The sequence below is a fragment of the Nannobrachium achirus genome (assembly GCF_963921795.1).
Source record: "Nannobrachium achirus genome assembly, chromosome: 16".
NCBI lineage: Eukaryota > Metazoa > Chordata > Actinopteri > Myctophiformes > Myctophidae > Nannobrachium > Nannobrachium achirus.
The window spans coordinates 61,110,980-61,137,663 of NC_137823.1; the positions used below are offsets into that span (position 1 = coordinate 61,110,980).

Sequence of the window (26,684 nt, forward strand, 5' to 3'; positions counted from 1 at the left end):
GAGACTAGAAAGCGTTCCCACCAACTCAAATTAAGGCCTAGAATTATTGAATGCTTTAACTATTGAAAAATAGCAGATATACAAGCTCACAGTGCTGCGCTGTGAGCTTGTAGATCTGCTCTTTTTGAAAAATCGTGAAAATGTGTGCACATTTTTCACAAGGAAACTTTTGTAACTCAAATCTCTGCTTCTGGGGGGTCCCTGGAACAACACATTTTGAGATGGGGGGGGGGGGTCTGCGGACAAATACATTTAATTTTGGGGGTCCTTGACATGAAAAGGTTTGAGAACCACTGATTTAGAGGAATGATTTAGAAGTCGGGTCAAAGATATTCAAAGACTTGAACACATTTTCACGATTTTTCAAAAATAGCAGATCTACAAGCTCACAGCGCGGCACCGTGAGCTTGTATATCTGCTATTTTTCAATAGTTAGAGCATAACATAATGGTTAAAGTGGTTAAAATCTAACACGACTCCAGGTCTTTGAAGGTAAATCTTCGTTTTTGAAGATTTTACTGCTATAGCCAAAAAAAGATCGTAATAACTACAGAAATCATCTTAAAGGATAAAATAGTTTATTTTATAGTCTCATAGTAAAGGTAGGCCTTAACTTGCAAGACAATTGTTGGCAGTATGTACAACATACCTGTAGTTTCCATGGAATGGAATCGGACAAACAAAGACTATATAACACTAATTATATCCTCCTAAATGGAAATAAAATGGAAACGATATTCATACACACACATTTCCTAGACAAGCAAAAAATGCTTCCTTTTTTTCCTCAGGTGGGAGGGAGGGGGGGGGGGGGGGATTCAGCAACATTACAGATCTGACTTTGTAAAGCACAACACATTAACAGACTTTTTTCTTCTCGTACTGAAAAATGGGAACTACTTTTTAACATTCAAATACCTATTTTATAACCCTTAAGGAAAACAACACGTGACAAATTGGTATTTTCCCCCGTTATTTGTGAGAATACTACAAAATGCATAACATACTTTTTTAGAGAGAACTTGAAAACATCCAATTAATGCTGTAGAATATATAAAACCGATATTGCCTAACATATTTTCAGCCATCTAAAGTCATTCACTAGTTCAAGCTAAAGGACAAAATACAATACAAGTTTAGGAGATTTTTCCTCCTCTTTTTCCAAAACATCAATTTCAACAAAGGAGCTATACGTCCTTTTTGTCATCTGTTAACAAACGTGTCAAAATGGAAAACATCTGCAATCCAGTGGGCCTGAGGTGGGTTGTCACTTTTTAACATCGACATTTTGCTTCAAAGCATCTTCACATTCTTTAAGTGGAAAAGTTAGGCTACAAACGTGTTTTTTTTTTAATCATTTTTAAAAAGGTAAACTTCTCCAGGACATGTCATCATCATCTAGGTGTGTGTGTGTGTGTGTAAATTCTAAACTGGTTTCTTATCAAGAATAATCAACAAAATAATAAACAAAACAAAATATATATATAGCAGTGCTTGGAGGAGTACCCCTGGCTCGCCCTCTGCCCCTCATTGGGACGAGAGGGGAGCGTATCGACGAGGGTACAAAAAGCATCAAGTCCTTAAGTAGCCAAGCTGCCTCATTTTGGGTTTTGGATTGTTGATGTCGGTCGGGGGGGGGGGGGGGGGGGGGGGGGGGCGGTCAACGAGAGACCGAGGGGGAAAACGAGAGAGATAAAGAGGAAGGGGTTGATAAAATCAAGAGAAAAACCAAAGCTCTACTTCTGTATGTAGGATTTCTGCAGTCGTCTTCTTACCACCCTGCTGGCTCCCCCCCTCCTCTCTTTATGAGATTGTGTGGAGGACTGGGGGGGGTGGGGGGGGGGGGGGGTCGGGACAGACGGTACTTCTCAGGAGGGATTGAAGGTATCAACAGTCTCCAGTGCGAGCCCACCCCAGACAAGAGATGGAGAAGAAGAGAAGAGAGAAAAAGGACGGGGTTCAGGTTGGTTCAGCTGTGTGCTCTTCTCTCTCTCTCTAGCTGGTCTCCCCACGCAGCTTCTTCCTGTTGGGCCTCTCCTCCGACTCCGACTCGGAGCTGGAGTCGGAGCCTCCGTCGAAGGCCGACACGGCGCTGCCCTTGGGGTTGGTGTAGAGGCTGCTGTCGGACGACGAGTAGCTGGCCTGGAGCTGGGTGGAGCCCTTCACCTTCTCCAGAGCACGCACTGCAACACAGCGAGACAAAGAGGAAAGGACGCGGCGGTGAGACCATCAAAGGGAGAGAGGATAAAACTACCACCCAAGGTGGGGGAAGAGGTTAAGGTCACACAGATAACTTTCATCAAGCAGAAAAACAAGAACATTAGGGTGTACATCAGGGGACTTCAAACTTTTTGGACTCAGGGCACCCCTGGAAATAACTTTTTCATCCTACGTCACCCCTGAGTTAAGGGGGTTCCACACTAGCCGCGGTCACCGCCTCCTAGCAATTCATTTTCAACGGGAGGCGGGCGGCTTTTTCAGCGGCGCAGCGAAGTTTTGGGGGCGGCGAGGAGAGCGGGCGCGGCCCCGTGAAATCCCCCACGAGCGTGCTCGTTTGTGCATGCGTACGCGGGCGGTGAAAGATGGATTTTGTTCATCTTTGTGAAATACCGTGCAGCGTTTACTCACCGAGCGAGCGTGTTTGTGTCTCACCGCGGTGCGGCCACCGCTGATCCTAGCGGCAGCCCCGACGGAAACCGCCTGTAGTGTGTAGGGCACCTTACACTGTTAATCTTTTAGAATCTTACATAAGCGATGCAAATATGCACATCTTTCCACCTGAGATACGGTAGGCTATGTCACGGGGAAATATCCGTTTCCATCAGAACTGACCGAACATAACTTTATACTTGACATTTAACCACTTGAAACCAAGTATCCCCATTCCATTCCGGGGGGGGGGGGGGGGGGGGGGGGTTTCACCAAAAATAGCCGATCTACATGCTCACAACGTGTCACGTTGAGCTTGTAGATCTGCTATTTTTGGTGAAGAGAGTTGTCGTAGATGGAAAAAGTACAGTGCAAATCAGGTCTGTTTTACTAAGCATAGTGAAGTGATATTGATGAATTCCAAATAGCCGAAGAATTCCAAATAACCATATGATCAAATTAATGATCTCGCCGCGGCACCCCTGAACTGGCACTACTCACGGCTAGGGCTGTCACGATATGACATTTTACATGATGATTAATTGTCACTCAAATAATTGGCGATTAACGATTTAATGTGTTTTTGACGTTGATAATTACATTTCTGTTTGGCTTTTAGGCTTTGAAGTTGTACATGGTAGATATGACACATAACCTAAATATACAAAGAAATTACTGACATATTAACTTACTACTTAAAAAATTACTTTGATAGTGGAAATAGCCGATCTACAAGCTCACACGTTGTGAGCTTGTAGATCTGCTATTTCCACTATTTTTTACTCTTTTTAAAAAAAAATATATGAACGTTTTTCAACGTGGAAACGATTATGACGATTATGAAAAATAATCACGATTATTTCAAAAAATCACGATTAGACGATTATGTAATAATTGTGACACCCTGTTACCGTCACCCCAGGGTGCCCCGTCAGCGTCACCCACTCTGAAACCCCCTGAGTGTACACTACAGTATGTGGTGGTCTTCACTCGCTGCACGACTTACTTACTTATGCCCTTACCTTGCTGCTCCAGCAGGGCGTTCTGCCTCTTCAGGTCGTCGATGTCCTGCTGGTGCGTGTGGTTTTTCCGCCTCATGTACTGGATGTACTCTGTGGCTTTGTCTAGGATTTGGGCTCGGGACGCCTGTTTGATAGATTGCTGTCAGCGACAAATGAAAACCTAAAGCATGACGCAAGGTTGCAGTGTCCTTATCACATTTCTACAACACAAACTAAGCCCTTGTTTTCTGCCACGCCACAAACACAAGACAGAAAGAACCACAGGCTGGCCTGCAAGGCTGCAGTCCGCCTGGTGGGACGACTGACTGTACTGCAGCAGAAAATCTAGGACAACAATATAATCTAGCTGTTCAGAGGCAAGTTGTGTACAACTTAGGGATGGGACGATAAGCGATATTATCGTTTATCGTGATAAATAAAAAAACTTTAATTTAGATTTAATTTATCATGATGTCGTCCTCCGTCATGCACTGGGATCAATTCACCTTATTTGCCGAGCTGCATATCGGCTCCATATAATAAGCCTTATTCACGGCCCGCCCACTCAGCAAATTTCTCAGCATCCCCCGGGTGCTGACATCAATTTAGAAGGGGAAACTATAACAGAAATAGCTGGACTTAAAGCCAACAAATCATTATTTCGAACGGTAAAGTAAATTATAATGCTTTGTGCCTTTTACTATCTTGTGTTCTTGATCATGCTAGCCGAATTTTATACTTTACTATTCGGAAATTGCATTAAATTTGCGATTTCTGTGTTACCTCTATAGGCTTATAGTAGGATTTTCCCCTTCAAAACGTGACTTCAGCACCCGGGGGATGCTGAGTGGGCGGGCCGTGAATAAGGCTAATTGGTAAAAGGTGCTTGATACGGTCTTTTTTTCACTCTATCAAATGTCTTTGCCAAAAAATTGCCGATCTACAAGCTCACAACGTGTCGCGTTGCAGAGCGTTGTGAGCTTGTAGATCTGCAATTTTTTTGGCAAATGTTCCGCCCCCAGGATAATGGATTTTGATTACCGCGATACTATCGTAAATCGCTTTTTCTTTTGTCACAATAATCGTGATATGAAATTTTCATATCGTCCCATTCCTGGTACAACCTGCCTCCGAACAGTTCAGGATGTTAGGCTTCTTCTTCAGACACAGACTAGAGCCTAATTTATGCTCCGTCGTGCGACGGCATCACGGACTGAAAATAGTACATCTATAAGCTCACAATGTGCCACATTTGCAACCCGTTGTTAGCTTGTAGATTGCCCGTTTTCTGCACGCGACACTTTCAAACGTCAAAGTATAAATTAGGCGGGGACTGCCCACAAGTCCTACATCTCATTAGTCCTACATCTCATTGGTCCTACACCAGGTTAACATTCACCAGATTCAGACTAATGGGATGTAGGAACAATGAGATGTCGGACCAATGCCATGTCACCAAATTAGGCATGTGACACAACTGTTCTGAATGCCTTTATGCATCACATTAACCAAATAAATAGTGATTCAGCCACTTTGGTGAACAGATCCTATGGAGCGATTTCCTGAGCGACACCCTGGAGAGGGCGCCGCCGCCATTAGCTGCGGTGGAAACAGTAGTGTAAAGCAACTTGTAGCCTACATTTACTTAAATACTGTACTTAAGTACAATTTTGATTATTTCCATTTTTCAAAAGTGTTACTTCTACTCCACCACCGTTTACACCGCGAAAATGGCGACGGCGCTCTCTATAGGCGAACACCCAGGTAAACGGTCGGGCTGGCTTACTCATGTCTACTACAAGGCCAACAGGCGGTCAACGGGTCCTTGAGACATGATTTGGGAACCAACCGGAGGTTTTGGACAAAACACGCTCCCCACAACCTTGAGTCTTGAGACATCACTATGATGTCAGGGGAACCACATTAACAGAATCCCTTTGATGCCCTTATATGGAGACCCTGATGTCATCAATATTAAGCCCATATATCTAACAGGACTTCATATGCCCATATATGGAGGCCCATATCTGTGTGGCTGGTTCTACAGACAGGGATCTCCATATATGGGCATAAAAGGGATTGTGTGTATGCTGTCAGATGTCATAGACGTCATAGGACTTTCACATAACAAAAATAACTGAGTAAGCATGTTTGGGGTTTCACAGCATATCTCCGTCCATATACAGTACATGGATCTCCATATAGGGGTACCAGGTGTCTCCATGTATGGGTAACTGGTCCGATACATCACTAACCAGATGGCCAAGACATGGGCTTGTCGCCCTTAGGAGTCTTACTGCTATAATGTAGTATGGATAGCGTGTTAATCTGTTATCCTATACTTTTGCGAGATCAAACTACCATTCACTTCACGCGTTAAAAAGGCCAGAAGAGAAAGGGGGGAAATAATGACTGTTGAAGGCAGCAGCCAACAGAAGGGAGTTTTAAAAGGCCATCTGAAATAACTAAGTGTGGCAGCTGACCTGGCGTAACGTTTATATATTATTTAAGTATAAATATATTGCGTTGCGTCATCGCCATCATATATTATATACAGTAACTGCGTTAGCCTATGTTCTCACAGCATACAATCAGGAGGCCGTGGGGGCGTTTAGCGAGAAACCTCTGGTTAGTTCCCAAATCACGCTTCCTTGAGATTCTTCGGTTTGATTCAGCAGCTACTGTATAACACTTGCAAGATTTCTAATCAATGCCAATAAAGCACATCTGTACCATTAGTCTGAGGCCTTAGGGTTTTTTCGTGCTAATCAGTCTAAAAGCGCCAAATTTTGCACAGATGTAGCCCAGGGCATGCTCTAATGATTTAGCTAGGGCGCCCAAGCTGACGACCTTCGGGGTCGCCACAGTGGCCAAATCAAGTTGGGCTCCCATCGACTTTCTACACAGGAGGAAAATACCCAGAAAAAACATCGTTTTATGACCGATTAGCACGAAATTACCATTCTATCTCCCTAGGGCCCCCGACTACATGCCATTGTCCATATGTGACCTTTATCTCATCACCTCCACTCACTATCTGGCCCTGTGCTGACACTTTAACTCATTCACTGCCGTACACGTTTCCCCACATCTTTTTTTCCAGGTCCCAGACCGCTGGACACTAGTTTTATTTTTTTTTGCATTTTCCACAAGTTAGCGATCAGCCTCATCTAGTGTACAAACATTAGAATCACAGCGGAAACCGCAGCTCCGCCCGCTTCCTGTTTATTATTTTCACAGAATCGCCATTTTCTCTGCGTCTCGTTATGTAACAGACGGTGGTGGAGTATTCAATCACCAATAACTATGGATTGGTCAAATGAGTGGAGCTTTCTTCTTCACAGAAGCAGAGAACACGTGTAGGTGATCGATTGAAAAATGGACAAATATTCTGTGACCCTAACCCAAAAAGTAAGGAAAAACTAAAAACTGTTTTTTTATTTTTTATTTTGTCACTTGAAATATTTAAAGGTGTTATAATGTTTTTGTTTTATCTCTATAAAGTTTCTCTTTTTGGTGGAATATGTATTTGTCTGCTGCAGTAAATTTGAGGGATTTCTGGACGTCATTATCAGACAATACTGTAACATAATAAAATAATGTATTATGTGTTGTTAATGCAACATTATTGAGAAACACTATATATCTCCCCACGCCTGTTCTCCACATCTACTGTACTGTCAAATGTCAAAACAGGAAAACACCAACAACATGTCCTCATGATAACTTCCTGGTGCCGGGCCAAGTATTCAGACCACATCACCACCGTGTCGCTGGCTTCCATTCTGAACCCTTCTTCTACCATCTGCCCTCATCTTCCTAGTCTCCTGTTTCCATCACCTATTCTCCACGGACGAGCACAAAGTGCACCCAGCAACAAGCAGCTGGGTGGGTCTCAAGCCTGGGTTATATACTTTCTTGCACGCTGGTGTTGCGCACTAAAAAACTGCCACAATCTACACGCTTGTGTCGCGATGCATTGTGAGCTTGTAGATCCGCTATTTTCAGTATGCGACACCACCAGCGCACAATTAAATATAACTCAGGGTTTGACATACAGATTCAGGAACAACAGCAGTGAACACCAGAAGAATTAAATCAACTTACTTAGACAATGCATAACATTTTGTAACTAAATGTACAGGTTAAAGGACAACTTAGTTTTTTTTTACAAAAAGGGTTCATATTTTAGATATTCATTAGAGAAAAGAAGAGTGTTAAAATGTTTTCATTTACAAGTATTTTCTGGACTATAAGGCGCACCTGACTATAAGGCGCACTGTCAATGAATGGTCTATTTTCAAACTGTTTTCATATATAAGGCGCACCTGACTATAAGGCGCACATAATAGACGCTACCGTTGTGTTATGCATCAAACAGATGGAGCTGTGCTAAAGGGAATGTTAATGTCAATGAATGATCCATATATAAGGCGCACTGGACTATAAGGCGCACTGTAGTTTTTTGAGAAAATTAAAGGCTTTTAAGTGCGCCTTATAGTCCGGAAAATACGGTACTTCTTTCTATCGTTTTAGTGATTTTAACAATTTTGATTTGCATGCATGCCCCCAGGTTGGGCACATGCATGCAAGTGGCTAAATATGTCATTTTAGACACAATAAGCCCATTCCCAGGATGCACTGCAATCTTTCCTGGGCAGATGTGACTTATGGGGGCAGGTGTAAATAGTAACAACGAAATTGCCGGCTTATTGTGTCTAAGAAGATATATTTAGCCACTTGTATGCATGCCCCCAACTACTGAAATCAAAATACTAAAACCGCTAAAACAATAGAAAGCAGTAAATGAAAACATTTTATCACTCATCTTTTCTTTTCTCTGAATATGAACTCTTGTTGTAAAAAAACAAAGTTAACCTTTAAATCAACTTACTTAGACAATGCATTACATTTTGTAACTAAATGTACAGGTTAAATCATCTAGCAAATTTAAGCATTCAAACAATCATAATATGCAAACAGTACAGAAAAAACAAGACACAATTGAGAAAAAAAACATCTTATACAAATCCCAAACCGCTCCAAAGGTTTATTCCAAACGGGGTTGGGTTGGGTTGACCTCCTGTTGGGTTACAGCGACCCTGCGCAGGCTTTTAACCAACCTTTTCCCCTTGTAAGGCAGGCACGGAATCCCGTAGGCTGTGAAAGCTGTCTTTGATGTGGTCCCTACGCTTGCGCTCCAGAGCATTGTGGTGAGCCCGTTTGTCTGCCTGCAATGAGAAGAGTCACAAGGGGGGGGCCTTCAGCCTGGCAGCAGACCCAGCGTGGGGGGGGCTGGAGGGCTGGAGCAACACAGCCGACCGCCTCCGAGTCCCCTGCACTGCACTGGCTCACATCAGAGACCCATCATATACCATGAGGACAAGACAGGAGAAAACAACACCTATACCGTCCTGCCATTTGGGAGTAGAGCTTAAAAGTTCAGCCCGAGCCCGACGGGTCGGCGCGGTGTGGGCTGGGCCGGGCTCAATTTGTCACGTATATGTCGGGCTTTGGGTTGGGTCGGGCTTTTATAATCCTGTAGGCAAGCGCAGCGCAGTATCATGATGTCTCTGTGACTGTATGTCACAGAGACAGTATCATGATGTCTCTGTGACTGTATGTCACAGAGAGTAATTCCTGCAATCTGGGTGAGCTGGGTTGCAGAAATTGTACAATTCCACACCTTTGAATGAGTGGATTTTTGTGCAATTTCTCCCCATTGAATGGAGGGATTCATAGTAGATTCATAGTAGATTCATAGTAGATCGGGTGGTCCTGCAGTCTACATCTCAGTTTACGGTCAGCATTTATACTTCCATAATAATCCAATGAACCATTGTAAATCCGTGATATCAATATAATTTAGATAAACTAGGAAGCATGTTCAAAAGTTAAGACATCAGAAATTTGACAGCAAATGTTGAAATGTCCAAGCAACTTTTATAGGTCTGAGTGATTTTTACAGCGTGGCTATGAAAGTAGTCTAGCTGTCTAAAACATAGTTTTGCCATAACTCATGTACAGTAGATTAACTGCCAAGGCTTTTTCCTATTGTATTTACATGTATTACCCGTTCACGGACGCAAAAGTATTTTTCTTTCGCACGGAGAAGAAAGTGTGTAAGTTATCGTCCATAGAAAACAGGCTGTTTTGACCAAAACGGGAAAAGAAGCGGAGAGATGTCAATTTTTCTGCAGCCATTGAATGTGAATGGCCAAACGGAAGTTGCCGGAAATGGCTTTTGCAAGGCATCATGGGAAATTGAGTTTTTTGTGGGGGCTTTTTGTTACCATGGTAACCAGCTAAGATGTCTGTGGATGTCTTAATTTAGGCCTAACCTATAGTTAGGCCTAAATCAGAATTTAGCCTACAAAAACAAATATGTTGTGCAACATACTGTACATGTACTGTAAGCCCCTCCCATACACTAAAATGTGTACCCGACCTGAATGGGTTAAAGGGGCTGCGGCACTCCAGGGGGAGTTTACAACACCATGTGTTAAAGGGATATTACACTTTCAAAAAACTTTTTTCATTGTATGGTCTAATCAGGCTTGTATGAACACCCTGAACAGTTTTTAGTTTTCTTCATTCAGTATTTAGATATTTGATGTAAAAGTTATCTGGCCCTCCAGGCCCAGGGCCTCTCCCCACACACACTCATTGTAACTTCAAACTCCATTTTAACCATGATAGATTCATTAAAAATACCCATTATTTTTTCTGGTGACTCAAACTACCCTCCTAATACGTGAGCAGGCCGTGTTTTTTCCATAACGTTTTTCATGTATTTTTAATAATTCTTTGTGAAAATGGAAAAAATTAAATACAATAAAAATATATAAAAAATACATGAAAAACGTTATGGAAAAAACACGGCCTGCTCACGTACTAGGAGGGTATTATGAGTCACCAGAAAAAATAATGGGTATTTTTAATGAATCTATCATGGTTAAAATGGAGTTTGAAGTTACAATGAGTGTGTGTGGGGAGAGGCATGGGCGTGTCGGGCCTGGTAACTTTTACATCAAATATCTAAATACTGAATGAAGAAAATTAAAAACTGTTCAGGGTGTTCATACAAGCCTGATTAGACCATACAATGACAAAAAGTGTTTTTGAAAGTGGAATATCCCTTTAAGAGAGTTGGGCCTGTGTGCATGTGTGTCGTGTCCGGATCTAATCCCGCAAAACGCTGGACCAATCATTGCCAAATGTCTTGTGCACACAGCCAGTAGGCTATAGAAGTACATACCTCCACTAGTTATTATTTTTCCATTTTAAACTGAAATATGTTAATTGAATAATGTTGTATTAACATAAGACAATGGGGCCCTGATCAGGTGAAACCTTGCTCAAATGTGGAGAACAACCTCTGGGGGATGCTAGCTCGGTCGCTGGACTTGACAAAGAGTTGTGTTGCATGTTATACTCTACTAGGCTAAACGATTAAAAAAAAGGAACACATCCATTTTGCTACTAAAATAGCTATTGAATTTGTGGATTCTCCAAGCCTTGGTGATTAAAGGACAACTTTGTTTTTTTTACAACAAGGGTTCATATTTTAGATTGTAATTAAAGAATATAAAAGATGAGTTAAAAGGTTTTCATTTACTTCTTTCTTTCGTTTTAGAGATTTTAATGATTTAGATTTCAGTGGCTGAGGGCATGCGTACAAGTGGCTAAATATATAGTCTTTTTACACAGAATAAGCCCATTTCCAAGATGCACTGCAATCTTTCATGGACAGATGTGACTAAATAGCGATAAAGAAATTGCAGGCTTATTGTGTCTAAAATTACATATTTAGCCACTTGTACACATGCCCCCATGTGTACGCATGCTCCACGTTTTAGCACGCTAAACGTGCTAAAACGATAGAATGAAGTAAAAAACAATTTAACACTCACTTTTTCTTTTCTCTAATTACAATCTAAAATATGAAACCTTGTTGTAAAAAAACAAAGTTGTCCTTTAAATAAAGTGTTTTACATTCTACCAGAGAAGCTACCAACTTCAAACTAGCAAAGGCATGTTCAGTCAGTGCCCATTGTGGCCTCAAGGTGACGAGGTTAACAGTAAGCAAGAGAGACATCCTTGTACTTGTCTCGGTTAGTTTAATATTTATTATTGTCACATGTTCGTAGCCTACTTTCTGAATTATTTGTCTCTACCCAGTACCCACCACCACCACTGCGCTTCATGACGGGCCAAGCAGGAGAGGCTGCTCTAAGCCAAGGTCAAGTCAAAGTGAAGACACTAAAGCTATGGAGATGACTCAGAGGAGGAGTTGGAGGCTGCCAGATCCTCGTTGAGGATTACATCAACTGAATAAAGCAGCAAGCCGGTTGGCTAACTCAACTGCAAAGGCCGTTGCACATGGAATGAACGCTTATGCAATGTTCTTAAAGCCCCCCTTGAGTATTTTTAGCGTTTTTCACTTTCAGCCGTTTCACATATTCCTGTGCCAACCTGTAGTGCTATATATTGAGTTCAGTTAGCACCATTGACCATTTTTGACAATTATGAGTAAATAAGTAGGCCTACAGTTATTATAAGTACTTCTCTTTACAAATTTCGCTTATAATTACTTAATGGCAAGCCCCAAATAGGGAGGCTATATTGAATGTACAGTAGTTAAATGGTATTTGATTAAAAGCCATGTTTACTCTCTTTCAGTGGAGTTTATGGTTTCTCAATAGAGTATCTTGGTTTGGCCAAGCCTTCCCAGCAGCTCTGTTGTAATGTATAATGTTTGAACACTTGGCCCCTCCAGTATGCATTGTATTTAGTGTCACAGGGTTAACCAATTAAGCTTCCTTTTTCCTGGAGCTCAATGCAATATAATACAGTAAACAAATCCACACTTCTAAAGCTCTTCACTGAGATGTGTAACTACCAACTACACTACTATATCCACAGTGTCCAAGTGACCACATTATTTCTAACATACAGGACATTTGCATTTCAATTTGAGCATAAGGGCAGAACATGGCTGTCAAAGTCACTTGACCATCACCATGAGACAATAGAATGGTCTACTGGCCCGGACTGCTTGCGGTCAGCGCTCCCAGGCTCCAAAGTAGCCTCGACACTGCATCGCAGGTTCAAGTCCCGTTCTCAACGATGTTTGCTGCATGTTGTCTCTCCCCATCTCTCTCTCCCCGTTTCCTATCTTTCTCTACTGTAAAACTATAAATAAAGGCCTAAACAGACAGACTGCAGACAGTCCAAGCTAGGAAGAAAACACTAGATTGATGTCCCAATCATGCCCTACCTCAGTTCTTTACTTAAAGGAGGACTTCACCACTTTTCAACCTATCTTCATATAATAGGTCCTCACTAATGTTCATAATAAAATAGCGCAATTATTTTCTACTCGGTCCAAGTCTCCTAGGAGAGCTGTGGGAAGTTCAGAATCCATCGTCTTGTGACATCATCATTTTCAAAAAAAAAAAAAAAAAGTATCAATATTTTTGAAAAATATATTTAGATTTTTATTATGGCGAGAACAATGGCTTCCACTTTAACATTGCAACTTTTCAGGAGAGCCTGCAGTTTCTATTAGCTTGGATTCCAAATCGATGAAGTCACAAGACGATGGGTTTCTGACCTGCCCACAGCCCTCTTGAGAAAAAATAAATAAATAAAAGCTATTCTTTAGTGAGGACCAATTATATGAAGATAGGTTGAAAAGTGGTTAAGTCCTCCTTTAAACCCCGTAAGATACAAACTTTTAGCCAAACCACCAACCAACGTTTTTTGGTCCAATCCAAATGATAATACATTCCCAACAAGCTTAGTTAGTAACTATCGTAAAGCATTCAAGTCATATCTTAAAGCATTGGGGAGACATGGTAAAGTCACATGACCATCATTAGGGATTGTCGATTGTGTGTGTGTGTGTGTGTGTGTGTGTGTGTGTGTGTGTGTGTGTGTGTGTGTGTGTGTGTGTGTGCATGCGTTATCTGACCAAGCTACTGGCATAACAGCATATGGCTGGTGGCAATTTCTCAATGTCTCATACTTTGCCCTTGTATCACAAAACCTAACTAACCACAACCAGTACAAGAGATAAGAAAACAAGTCTTGTGTGTCACCACTTAAGTATATATACCATGCTGTACGACAAAAACTGTTGCCCGTTCTAAAGTATAGGCTAAATTTGCCTTTAAGGTATAAGCATAAAATAGTTCAATTATATTTACACTCAGTGTCTGTCATTTCCATAGTCATAATAAAACTGAAAGTACAACAGCAGACTGAAATTGACCCAGTTAACAGTTTGTACAGTCCGATTAACAAGACCAGGAAGTAAAAAATCCTATTCCCATAGCAAGACTCCCTCCAAAGCAAGGAGCTGCTGCACCATTATAATCATATCTGTGCCGTCATAAATCATTTTCAAATTATGGTGTCGAAGTAACTTTTTAAAAGTCACGCGACATCCTAAATTTGTGCTTTGATTGCATTAATATTTGACTGCCATGGCAAAACTAGGGATGGAAGGATGTAAGATTCCATCTTTTATCGCAACAAAAACACTCAAGATAATGCTATCAATCGTGGTGAATTTCATTATCAGAATAATGGTGAATATCATAACGTGTTTGTGAATATCCTCACAAAAGGACTTGAAAAAGCTGCACTTCAGTCTACCATGAAAAGGACCACGGCCTGGTATGACTCAATCTCTAGGCCACAAGGCTTAGCAGTACTTTTTGATGACAGAAAAGTGCCACCGTTTAGTTCATGTCTATATTGTGTGCATTTAAACTCAAGTGTTGTTTGTAGAGTTTAACCACAACCTAATGTCCCGATTCTGGGAATGGCAATAAGTTTTAGCAACAATAGCAGATATAAAAGCTACAACGGTTCCAATCTTGAAAGTAAAAACCCCAAAAGGGGTTCCTGTCCTTAATGGGTTAATTGATTACATGCTCTGGACAAAGCACAGACTCACTACAGTCTACAGCCTCACAATCTACAGTTGTGTAGGATGCAATTTGAATTTACTTTTATTAAATGTTATATCCACATACTGTTGCTCTAATACACTTCTCGTACCTCTATATTAAAACAGGATTGTGAAGTAGACTGATAAAATAAAATAAAAAACATATTAAACATATTGTGAGCTTGTTATAGATCTACTTCTTTCAGCAAACACCACCATCACACAACAAATCATGCTCTACAGATGTAGTATTTCATATGACAAAAGGTGGTGGATAAAACATGCACTGTGCAACATACAGTTCATGGATTATGCTAGCGATACTTCTAACATATGATGACCCACTTATGAAGCATCATCATCATCCTACCGTGTCCGACAAGGACAGCCAGGTAGGAACATTTAAACGGTGTCTCCATGCAGATTCACGGTTCACATTAAACTACACCACTGGGGACTTTATAGCTAAACATATCGTCGTTGTCGGGTGGATGTATGTCCAAAACTGTTCATGTCCAAAACTGTTCATTTTGCAATTGTCATTTTAAAAATGATTTAAACTAGTGAAAACAGCCGATCTACAAGCACACAACGCCTCGCACAGAGAGGCGTTGTGTGCTTGTAGATCTGCTGTTTTCACAAGTTTGGTGCGACGGCCGTGTATGATGAAGCGGGGCTTTACTTTGCGAAAGAACGTACACATTTGAAACTTGGAGATCCGAGGTTTCCACCCGACAACGGCGATATGCAGCTCTATGCAGTCATGGAGGATGCAGAACTTCAGCATTATGATTAAAGTCAGTGATTCACCTGGTTACCTAAAGTTTCAATTAAGCCCATTTATACTTCCTTGTATGACGTGTCACCAAACAAAACTAAATGATTTTCATGCAAACAATCGTACGATTAAGTACTAGGGGTGGGTGGGCGATATGGAAAAATACAATATCAAGATATTTTCCCAAGCTGTATCACAATACACGATTTTATCACGATTCTTTTTCACACTGGTTTTTCATGGTTATTTTTCAAGTTACTTGACAAAAACTAGACTCTCTGGGTTCCTTTTGGGAGGTCTAAATTGAACTTTACAAGTATGTAACTCTCTGACAGTATACAAATGAAACCAAATGGACCCGTCAAGAGTTAAGTGGAGACGTTTTAACATTTTAAAGTTTGAGAACTACTGATTTAGACCAAAATGCAGGTTTAAATTGAATTCTGCAACGAATCTCTGTATTAACGATTAATTAAACAGGATGTTTTACAAGGCTCCCTCAATTGTATCACGACTAGAAGGTCGGCCGGCTACGCCGGCCTCCCCTCTAGGTCGTCGCGTTGCGTCTATAGGAGTAAATATTCGTCGAAAACAAATCCCTGAGGTACAGGGTGGCCACGATCTGCTGGTTTTTTTGAGAAAAAAGTTTTTTGAGAAAAAAAAATTTTTTGAGAAAAAAAAAACTTTGAGAAAAAAAAATTAAAAAAAAAATTTGAGAAAAAAAATTTTTTTGAGAAAAAAAAGAATTGAGAAAAAAAAAATTTGAGAAAAAAAGATTGAGAAAAAAAAATTGGAGAAAAAAAAAGAGAAAAAAAGTTTTTTGAGAAAAAAAAAATTGAGAAAAAAATCTTTTTTGAGAAAAAAAAATTTTTCTCAAAAAAAAATTTTAGAGAAAAAAAAAATTTGAGAAAAAAAAAAATGTTTGAGAAAAAAAAATGTTTGAGAAAAAAAATAAAATAATAATAAATAAAACGTATTGGTGATGCGCTGACGTGGTGTATACGGATGTTACTGCGATTGAGGTGAAAGAGAAAAGTGGAAGTTTGTGAGCTAACTATTAGCTATTTTTGTGTGTGTGTGTGTGTGTGTGTGTGTGTGTGTGTGTGTGTGTGTGTGTGTGTGTGTTCTAGCTACGCCCCCCTCGGTTGAAATTGGATCCGCCGGTCCCATAGCTGGGAATACGAGCCAATGGACGGCGGTCACCATGGCAACGGGGGGCCAATGATAGAGTTATGGGCGGTTTTATTCCCTACGCTCTACCGACATCTGCTCTAGCTATGAGTTGAAGTGGAGGCGAAATGGGCGTGTATGGGCTTGGAAGTGGGATGCGGCTCTAAGAAAAATGTAATAGTAGATATATACGATACCTCTGAAAAGGCATATCGTGGAGACATTGTATCGTCTCAACGATAATTATCACCATATCACCCACCCCTATTAAGTACTATAAATGAAGCTTTACTCCATTATAGGGCAGCAATGAAAAACAGCTACAGAGTAGTAGGCCTATATTATACTCTGGGCGCCTAGGATCAGAGTTGAGACCAGAGGACTTTTGCCATTTACCACCCACTGTGGCCTGCAGACAAAAAATAATAATTGCTGATCTGCAAAACCCAGTCACCATGCCTTCCATGACAAGGCACTAGATTGTGGAATGCAAGTATGGAGACAGCTGCTGCTGCCTATTGCACAAGAGTAAAAAGAAAACATTTAGCAGAGGCGTTTCCACTACGAGGGCCATGTGCCTCCTCTTCTTCATAATATACACAAATTCAACCATGAGGCGTGACCGCTCTCCCTCCATTAACCCCGCTGTAAACAAACAGATGACTGACTGGTATCGATGGCATGCGCAATTATGAGTCTGGCAGCCATTTTGATATGAGGCTATGAGAGGTAGATGGTTGTCTCACGTCCCAACTGGTATCAGGTGGAAATATGTAAATAAACAATCCGCCATAAAGCTGAACTGCCCTGTCATGTACTGTAGATATACAAACAATTAAAGGACCATTTCACCTCTGGGACAACCAGATCTTATTTTATTGTGGTTTGGGACACGATCAACACAATCATATGATGCATCCATCATATGATGCTTTGTAGCATGCTGAAATACTAAAATATCTAAAGACACAGATTGAACACAAAACATAACTGAGGATTGTGTTGATTGTGTCCCAAACAACAATAAAATAAGATTTGGTTGTCCCAGAGGTGAAATGGTCCATTAATTATAAAATCAATTCAGCATCAGAACATTTCTCAAATACATTTTTGGAATTAAATAATGTGCCTTTCTGTTTGCAATACTTGCAGAAACATCATGTTATAACAATTCAATTTGAAGGTGGCTATTCCGTTTCAGACTGAAAACCTCATACAAAGTGAACGTTCTATGGGCTCTAGTGAATTTCAGCCGACTTACAACCTTGTAAATGGTGCAGTGAGATCAACAGTAAGCACCCCAGTATACCATCAGGGGTTGACACTAAGGTCTCAGAGGCACTTGCCAGTCAGGCAAGTACAGGTCATGTTCTACTACTTGCCCAAAGGTCATGCCCACTTGCCCGAAAAGTAAAATGTTTAAAAAGATTTTAATAACCGCTCAATTTAACACTTCTTTACTTTCTGGGTCTGTGTGATGAAAATGTCATAGTATACTGTACTTCAATACTTCCAAATACAAATACCTAATACCTACATAGCTATGATTGAATATGTCTATGGTTTCACCCTTGTTATTTACATTTTTTATGTGTAGCAACAATAAAAACAGCACATTATAGGTAAACAGTGCTCTTATTTTACATTCCACAGACCAGAAGACAGAGCACGCTGGCCACATTTAAGTGTTTAGACAGATAACTCGTGTTGTGTTATAGACGGTTGCGTCCCCTCTCAAATGAGCACTTGCCCAGTCGGGCAACCTGAAAGCAAACTTCACCTGCCCGAAAGTAAATAGTACATGTCCCAATCATGCCCTACCTCAGTTCTTTACAAGTACCAAGTAAGATACAGTTATAGCCAAACCACCAACCGACGACGTTTGGTTCAATCTAAATGATAATTTTATTTACCTGCCGGGGGCAGGTGGGCAAGCCTTACAGTGTCAATCCAAATACAGACATTTGCTCGAAGTGCCCCATTCCAGGGGTTTTCAAAGTGGGTGACGGGGCACCCTGGGGTGCCGTGACGGCAGTCCAGGGGTGCCGCAAGATCATTCGATAATATTTGGAATTTATTTGAACACTTGAAAAAATATTTAGTATAATTTTAAACTTGAAGTACAAAGTTATTTTCAGTCAGTTCTAACCAAAATGGCTATTATCTCAACGTTTTCCTCGCTACATAATCACTAAAATATCGTCATTGTCTGGCCAGAAACCTCGTATCTCAAGTTTCAAATGTGTACGTCTTTTGGTAAAGCTTCATCATACAAGACTGTCGCACAAGACTAGTGAAAACAGCCGATCTACAAGCACAAAACACCTCGCACCGCGAGGCGTTGTGTGCTTGTAGATCTTCTGTTTTCACTAGTTTAGTACATTTTATAGATGAATACAAAACAAACGGTTTTGGACATACAAGAAGGACAATATGCTATAAATATAAGATGCTGGGAGTGAAAATTATAATGTAGGGGTGCCTTGGATTAAAACAAATATGTATGGGGTGCCCTGAGACAAAAAAATGTTTGGGAACCCCTGCCCCATTCAAACACACCAAATTGAATTTTGTATACTGCCACTGCCAGGTTAACTTTACTACAGGTGTCAAGTCTCTACTCAATGACTCTCTACACTTGCCTCTTCATGCTACCTGGGTTGTGAGTGGGATATGGTATCTGGGTCATTAAGCACCTCGAAAACAAGTGTCACATTTCCTAAGAGCAACCATTATCACGCCTGCCATCATATAAACTGATCCCTCTTACTGGCTGTCTCAGAGGGAAGGGTAGCCAACCTGCCTTTCCATTCTATTCATACCTGGCTGAGACATTATATAACTACTACTCCTGTACTCCAGGTGCTGAATGGAGGAGCTCATAGCGACTAGGGGCGGCGGCATAGCTGAATGATTAGGGAGTACCTTGTGAGCTCCTTGTGAGCAGCGAATCAGCTGGGTTGGGCTGAAAATACTGAATTTCCCTCTCGGGAGGAAGTAAGCAACTATTAATATTATTATTATACTTCCCAGCTAACAGTGGGCTCCTTGCAATCTTCTTGAAAGCTTTTTACATTGACTGAGTTTAGTACCAAAATTTAAATATCGAAGATGTTAACTTTTGGTTTCCCCAAAAATGTATTTATTTTGTTAAACAACAACACTGCAATATACCTTCCATAACCAATCTTTATAGACCATATTCACACCGCGGCCTTCTTGGATCACATGACTTCCTGGGGTAGCAGCCTGCACAAGCCTGCATTACAAACCATTGTGAACAATGGAGCGATGGTCCCAAAATATGACTTCTGTTCAACCAATTTATTTTTACAAAATTGATAAATGGGCAGATGACATCACCATCCCCAAAATGATTAAATAGAAGGGTATTATCCACAATATTCATGGTAGTTAGGCTGCAACCTTACTGTGTACAAAGCTATCTGTGCAGTGCTTGCTCCACTATATCATATTAAAGGAGCTATGGTCAACTTTTTCTTGAAAAAAGGATGCTAGTCTAAAAGACTAGAATCTAAACTAAGTGTCGGTCCGATAACGGCCAAAATGATTATTTTATCATTATTTTATGCTTTTTGTGGTCATTTTTGAATAGAAACACATGTATGAATCTTATTTTTTTATAAAATATTTTTGAAACATTTTTATTTTAGCATCCGTTTTTCAAGAAAAAGTTGTAATATTAACAACATGAAGGCAGAGCAAGCACTAGTCTGCATACTGTAGCAAGTCTTTGTACAGAGTAACACTGCAACCTAACTACCATGAATATTGTGGATAATACCCTTCTATTTAACTCATTTAGTGCCAGCGCCCTCTAGGGGCCATAGAATGCCAGGGTATCTCTCATAGGCGAGCGCTTTAGCTTCCAGGACCTCACCTTCCAGGACCTCACGTGCTCACGTTCATGCACGTCATGGAAAGGTCCCGGATGATAATGCTAACAGAATGGCTATTCCCATTTTGTCATCTAAAAGATCATTTTTGGGCGATTTCGCCGTAAATAAACCTCGCGCCGCTTCCCTAAAGACACAATCCAGAGATATAAGCCTTCAAAGATGTGGTCTTTCATTGGATTAGGCGGAGATTGGCGATTTCGTTCGCAAATAACGGCCGGCCGGGAGGTTGCTAGCTTTCGGCTAGTAGCTAGAAAAATCAGGCCAGGCTTCAGAAGGCCTCTTATCATTTTATTCATTTAATTAAAAAAAGCCGAACTACTTCGGGATCGGCACACTCGTATACTCATCGGAAGCGGCGCCGAACATTGGGTGAACATTGGGGAGCTCAAAAATGTATTTTAAACCATTTTTAATGGAATATATCGTCGGACAGAGTAGAATGGCTAGCTGGCTAGCGGCTAGCGAGCCAGGACCACCCACGACTCTACAAGCAGCTCGGGGTAAGTGAATTAATAAAAATAAATTGTATTGGATTGAAATAAAGCCAAACTAGTTCGGGATCGGCACAGGATGAGTTAATAATTTTGGGGATGTTGATGTTGTCATCTGCCCATTTGTCAATTTGGTAAAAATAAATTGGTTGAATAGAAGTCATATTTTGGGACCATCGCTCCATTGTTCACAATGGTTTGTAATGCAGGCTTGTGCAGGCTGCTACCCCAGGAAGTCATGTGATCCAAGATGGCCACGGTGTGAATATGGTCTTGTGCTCGCTATATTAAAATATATATATATTTGCCCTAATGTATGGTGGTTTAAATTTTCTCAATATACTGAATTGTACTATTTTAAGTGTCTTATAACTATACAGGATCTCTGATTAGACTACATTAATTCTCTCCAATACAAGACAGATAAGTAAGTATCTTGCTGACTAACAAGTATTTAGACACAAATATGTTTTCTGACTAAAATGTATACAATTAATAATTATATCTCTAATGACATGTACTGTATACAGACGGATAAATGAAGTACAGACAGTTGAGTTGACAAATGTAAAGTAAAAGTAAAAGCTTGCAATTGAGTGGAGCAACAATAAATGCAGATGCTTCCATACAGGTGTACTGCATGATGCAATTAAGCAATTAACATCCCTCCCCCCTAAAAATACTGAGCAGAAGGGAAGAGAGACTATGAAAAATGGTTTATGATTGAGGCACAAAGGCCGCTCAACTGGTAGTGTTTCAAAAGGAATGTGATGTATGCAATCCCATCTATGGGAAAGACATCAGTAAATGGAGTCGGAAATTGTGGCCAAAAAAGCCCACATTGGATGACCATGATGCTTGTGAGATATGTGATGGGAAAAAAGAAGAGCAACTCTTCCTCAGGTGACCAAGATGTCAAAGCAAGATGCGATCAGACTGCTTTAGTAAGAAGAGTCCAATAACAACTACATAAGATGTGGTACATTGTGCAGTGAATAAACATACAAAAACCATACGCATACGTCACATTGGTCTACAGAGAAATGTGGGAAAATGTGGTATTGTCAGATGAGTAATCTTTCCAACATTATTCTCCACAAGTGGGTGAGTGCATGCGTGTTGTACGTGTTGTACGGTACATGCCTGAATGCTTGACACCGTCATTGAGGCAGCTCAGCGGCTCTATTATGCTGTGGGTGGGGGTCACTGAATGGTTGTATGAAAATGTGAATCATATGCTACGGCCTTCACAGTCACCAGTTCTCAACTCACATGAACACCTACAGATTTTGGACTGACGAGTTAAGACAGTGCTCTCCACCTCCATCATCAAAACACCAAATGATGGTATATATCGTCACTGTCGGGCAGAAATCTCGTATCTCCAAGTTTGTATGTTTTTTCACCAAGTAAAGCCTTGCTTCATCATACAAGGCTGTCGCACAAAGGTAGTGAAAAGAGCCAATCTACAACCATACAACGCCTCGCGGTGCGAGGCGTTGCGTGCTTGTAGATCTGCTATTTTCACTAGTTTAGTTCATTTTTGAACTTGAAGGTCTTGGACATACAAGGTTTCCACCCGACAATGACGATATTTTGTTGGAATGCTGTTCCAAAGACTCTTCTGGTGGATATAAACACCATATGAAGACAACTTTATTGGTTTGAACCAATTGCCATTTTAGATGCCCATCCACCCACCCATGTTTGCAATTCTCTGTCCACTGCACTAATGATTCCTCTCTCATCTCGATTGTGTGTAAGCCAAGTGTTTATTCCACAGCAGCATTCCTAGGGGACTAGGTGGGCCAAGCTAGACGCGATTGCCTGACTTTCAACTATACTGTAGTGGTGAGTCTCACGTTGCATACATTATAGCAGGGGTCTTCAACAGGGGGTCTGGGAACCCTAGGGGGTCCTCAGAGTTACTACAGGGGGTCCTCCAAATCTTTGTGTGATAGAAACTTGTTTTTCCCCCTTTTTTATATTAACCAGTAACCACTTGAACCCTAGCGTCCATATTCTGAGAACTTTAGCCAAAAATAGCAGATCTACAAGCTCACAACACCTCGCAGAGCTTGTAGATCGGCTATTTTTGGCAAAGAGCTTTGGAGAGGGAAAAGAGCAGTACAGTGAAACGTCAAGTTCATCAAGTACGGTTCAAGTGGTTAAATATCTGAAAACCCACATTAACAAGAATCCAAAATACACTGATGATTGTGCTGTCAAACAATGAAACTATATGGAGTCTATGATAAGGTTGTGGGGGTCCCTGCTTCATATCTCTCTCAACTAAGGGGTCCTTGGCCTGAAAACGTTGAAGACCCCTGCATTATAGTCATGTATTCGCAAATGAAATAAATAATTTGTAACGTATTTGTTAAGACTGAAAGCTGGTAGTTCTTGTATTTATAATATTAACTGTAAATTAATGTTCTCCAAATGTGCTTTCATACCCAAGAATGCAAAAGCCCAACATTAGCTGACAGAATGACCTCATCATGCCTTTTGGAGGGCAATAAAAGTCACAGGTTTGATTAAAACAACAATCAGTTATCAGTTGCAAGCACTGAAGCAGCACACTCACTGGTGATGATGGCCTACCCTTATATGCCCCTTGGCATTCACAGTGTGTGCATATGATTTATCTATTCGAGCGGGGTGGTTTATATGGCTTTACGTTCTGGGGCTGTGCAAAAAAAAAAAAAAAAATGTCGTGCAGGGTGTTTTTCTCGCCGGTATGCGATGCAGGCTACGTCATTCATTTAGCCTGCCAGGACTCAGTGGCCTGTCGAGAGAGAAGATGGCTCTAATCACTGGCTGCAACACAGGAAAACATCCTGCATGCAGCAACCCTTCCTGACACGACACTTTAGAATATACGAGTTTGCAGGCGCGGCTGCAGCTTTTTACAACACGTTCAGTTTTCTAGTAGAAAACAAACAAAATCATCGACGGAACACGAATGTTAAACGGTGACTATCTTCTTGTACCGAGATGACCTAGATGTCTACTACTAATAATAATGTGCTTGGCGCATCTGATCATGATATGAACGGAATCCCCGTGAAAAGGGAACGCTGATCGGGAGGACAGCCTCCCAGACACAGCAATGCTTTATTGTGCATTCCTTAAAGCAATGCAGCAGCTATTCCAGCATTATAAAGCTTTGGTCTAAATATAGATCTCGTGTCACCAACCAACTCTAACTCCCTATCCTATGGCCGCGTACACACACACACACACACACACATACGGATGGGGGATACCCTGCATTGCACTGAGCTTGGCTTTGGGCTTTGCACAGTTGTTCAAATCGCGGCACAAATTGCATAGATACACCCGCAAATGCAACGCAAATAAACACATTAACTTGGCATGCAGTCATTATTATCGATTTCATGAATGAATTCAGTTATTCTCTTCTCATATTTCAGTTATAGACGCAGCAGTAGTTGTCACGTCTCCATATCTCGTGAGTCTAACGTCACATTTCTACCAACCAACAACACACAGCAAGATTCAACCTTTGATTATAAAGCAACTGAATAAAACAGAAATAATGAGATATAAATGCAACATGATGTACAGGAGGAAAAAAATAAACATTTCGACGTCGGGGGGCATTAAAATCCCCCATCATTATTACGCACCACATTGTGATATCTCGGTGAGTCTTCCTGCAAAGAAAACAGAACAAAAAAGTGCAATTGTAGCCACGATTTTTCTCCACACTTCAACCTACACTACAGTCAGTTAAACCAAGATTCTAAAAACAGTTTAGCAAATTTAAGCAAAAAGGATTTGGGGGGCGAAAACAAATTAGCATTGCCTTCCAAAATTGCAAACCTCGAAGAAATACTTGACTCTCACAGCACAGAAAACAACAGCAAAAGCTAGTCTACTACTCTGCCCTAAAGGCTGGCTGCTAACGCCAAGCTAACCAGCTAGGCTAGCTCAAAAAAACAGAAAATAACATTCAACGGTGGGAAGGGAAAGGGAGGGAGAAACATAGGAAATAAACTATCTCTGGATATACTCACGTCACTATCGACATCGATATCTTCATTATCACTCATTCTTCGGCGAAAAGGTCTATTTTAAAAGGAACGGGCGAGCGGAAAACAACATGAATCAACGTTCTAACAGCGAGCTGCAGCGCTCTACTCCAGCAGCAGGCAGACTCACCGTTCTGTGTTTAGACAGCCAAGAGCAGGGATGGATTACACGTGACTTCACTCCACGCGGACACACACTAGAGGTGGGACGGTTCGTGAAACGAGTCGAGTCTTTTGAACGGCTCTTTAAATGGGATCCGGTCGTTCCTTCTTTTGAGGAGGGGGAGTGAATTCTTTTTTTTATTATTTTTTTTATTTAACATTTATCCCATCCGTTTGTAACCACCCAGTGCCAATTGCCTATGTAGCCTAATCCTGGGCTCTGCTCTCCCTCTGCCGCGCCTGGGGAGACAACGGACTGACCTCATGCTTCCTTCATGCATGAGTAGTCCAAGTTGCTTCTTTTCACCTGACAGTGGGGATTTCCCCGGTTTGGACGTAGCGCATGGAAGGAACACGTTATTCCAACCAGTTCCTTTCCCCTCCATCAGGCGCCCCGGCTGGCCAGGGGGAGACGGAGACAGTATGGAGATTAGGATTACTGCATGTTTTTGTGAGAGTATCTACCCTAGGAGACACGGGGAGAACATGCAAACTCCACACAGAAAGCCAACCCCATGCACCTAGGGTGTGGTTGCAATGTATTAATACTGTGCAACAAGTAGAAGTAGAAGCGGAATTAGAATGTAGACGGTCGACCTACTTGAGTAAAAGTACAAGTGTATTGGTATTGGTATCAAAATGTACCAAAAGTACCAATAGTAGAAACTAAAGTAGCCTACTCATTATGCAGAAGCAGAATGTCCCATTTCACAGGTTTTCCAACAAATAAAAATTTGAAAAATCATTTGAAAATAGCAGATCTAGAAGCTCACAATGCGTCGCAACGCGACACATTGTGAGCTTGTAGACTAGATCGGCTATTTTCAAATGGCGTAAATGTAGGTCTATATATGGCCGAAATGTATATAGGGTTGAATTGATTTGTAATTATAATCAAAATCTCCAACGTTATACTAACTACTAGTAACTAAAACGAGCCAGTCTTTTGAACGGCTCTTTGAAAGGAACGGATCCCAGAGATCCAGCTCACTTCAAAGAGCCATAAATCCCATCTCTAATACACACACTGTTCCGCGACACGCCTGTGCGACCCGCGCCGCGCGGCCGCCGGGACTTGTAGTCTTTTGAGTTTCGTTTCGTTGCGCTGTTAGTTTTCACTTGGGACGTAATTTGACGATATTGTTGACATCATATACCCGTTTGTCTTTTGTTTAGCCGCAAGTGAAGCGCGGATTAAAAAAGGGCAACTCCTGAAATGGTGTATGTTTAATATTTACTTAAAATGTATCTTTAAGTTAGAATTATTAAATCCCGAAAGACACTAGGAGGTGCTCTTATTGGGCCCCTCATTGATTACGGAGTCCTTGTCTGGTATCGCGACACCCCAGCTGCCTTAAAGCTAAAGCTCCAAACAGCCCAAAACAAACTAATTAGGGTTGTGCTTGGTCTCCCTCCTCTGACCCACCTTACCGAGCATCACCACGAAAGCGTGGGGTGGCTCAAAGTAGCTGACAGAGTACAGCATCTTGCAATG

General features: G+C 41.2%; 1 protein-coding gene across 4 annotated transcripts; it reads right to left on the reverse strand.

Moving 5' to 3' along the window:
• Positions 1-596: 596 nt before the first annotated feature.
• On the reverse strand, positions 597-25,160 carry max (myc associated factor X). 4 transcript variants are annotated; one of them, XM_080745230.1, is made up of 5 exons: positions 25,013-25,160; positions 24,623-24,649; positions 8,774-8,881; positions 3,672-3,810; positions 597-2,183 (listed from the first exon to the last, which is right to left on the reverse strand). In XM_080745230.1, the coding sequence occupies exons 1-5, from the start codon at positions 25,046-25,048 to the stop codon at positions 1,996-1,998; spliced, it is 498 nt and encodes a 165-aa protein (XP_080601356.1). In that variant the 5' UTR covers positions 25,049-25,160; the 3' UTR covers positions 597-1,995. The 4 variants fall into 4 exon arrangements, with proteins under 4 accessions (XP_080601356.1, XP_080601355.1, XP_080601358.1 ...); XM_080745229.1 differs by having other exon boundaries at positions 3,660-3,810; XM_080745232.1 differs by lacking the exon at positions 24,623-24,649.
• Positions 25,161-26,684: the final 1,524 nt, after the last annotated feature.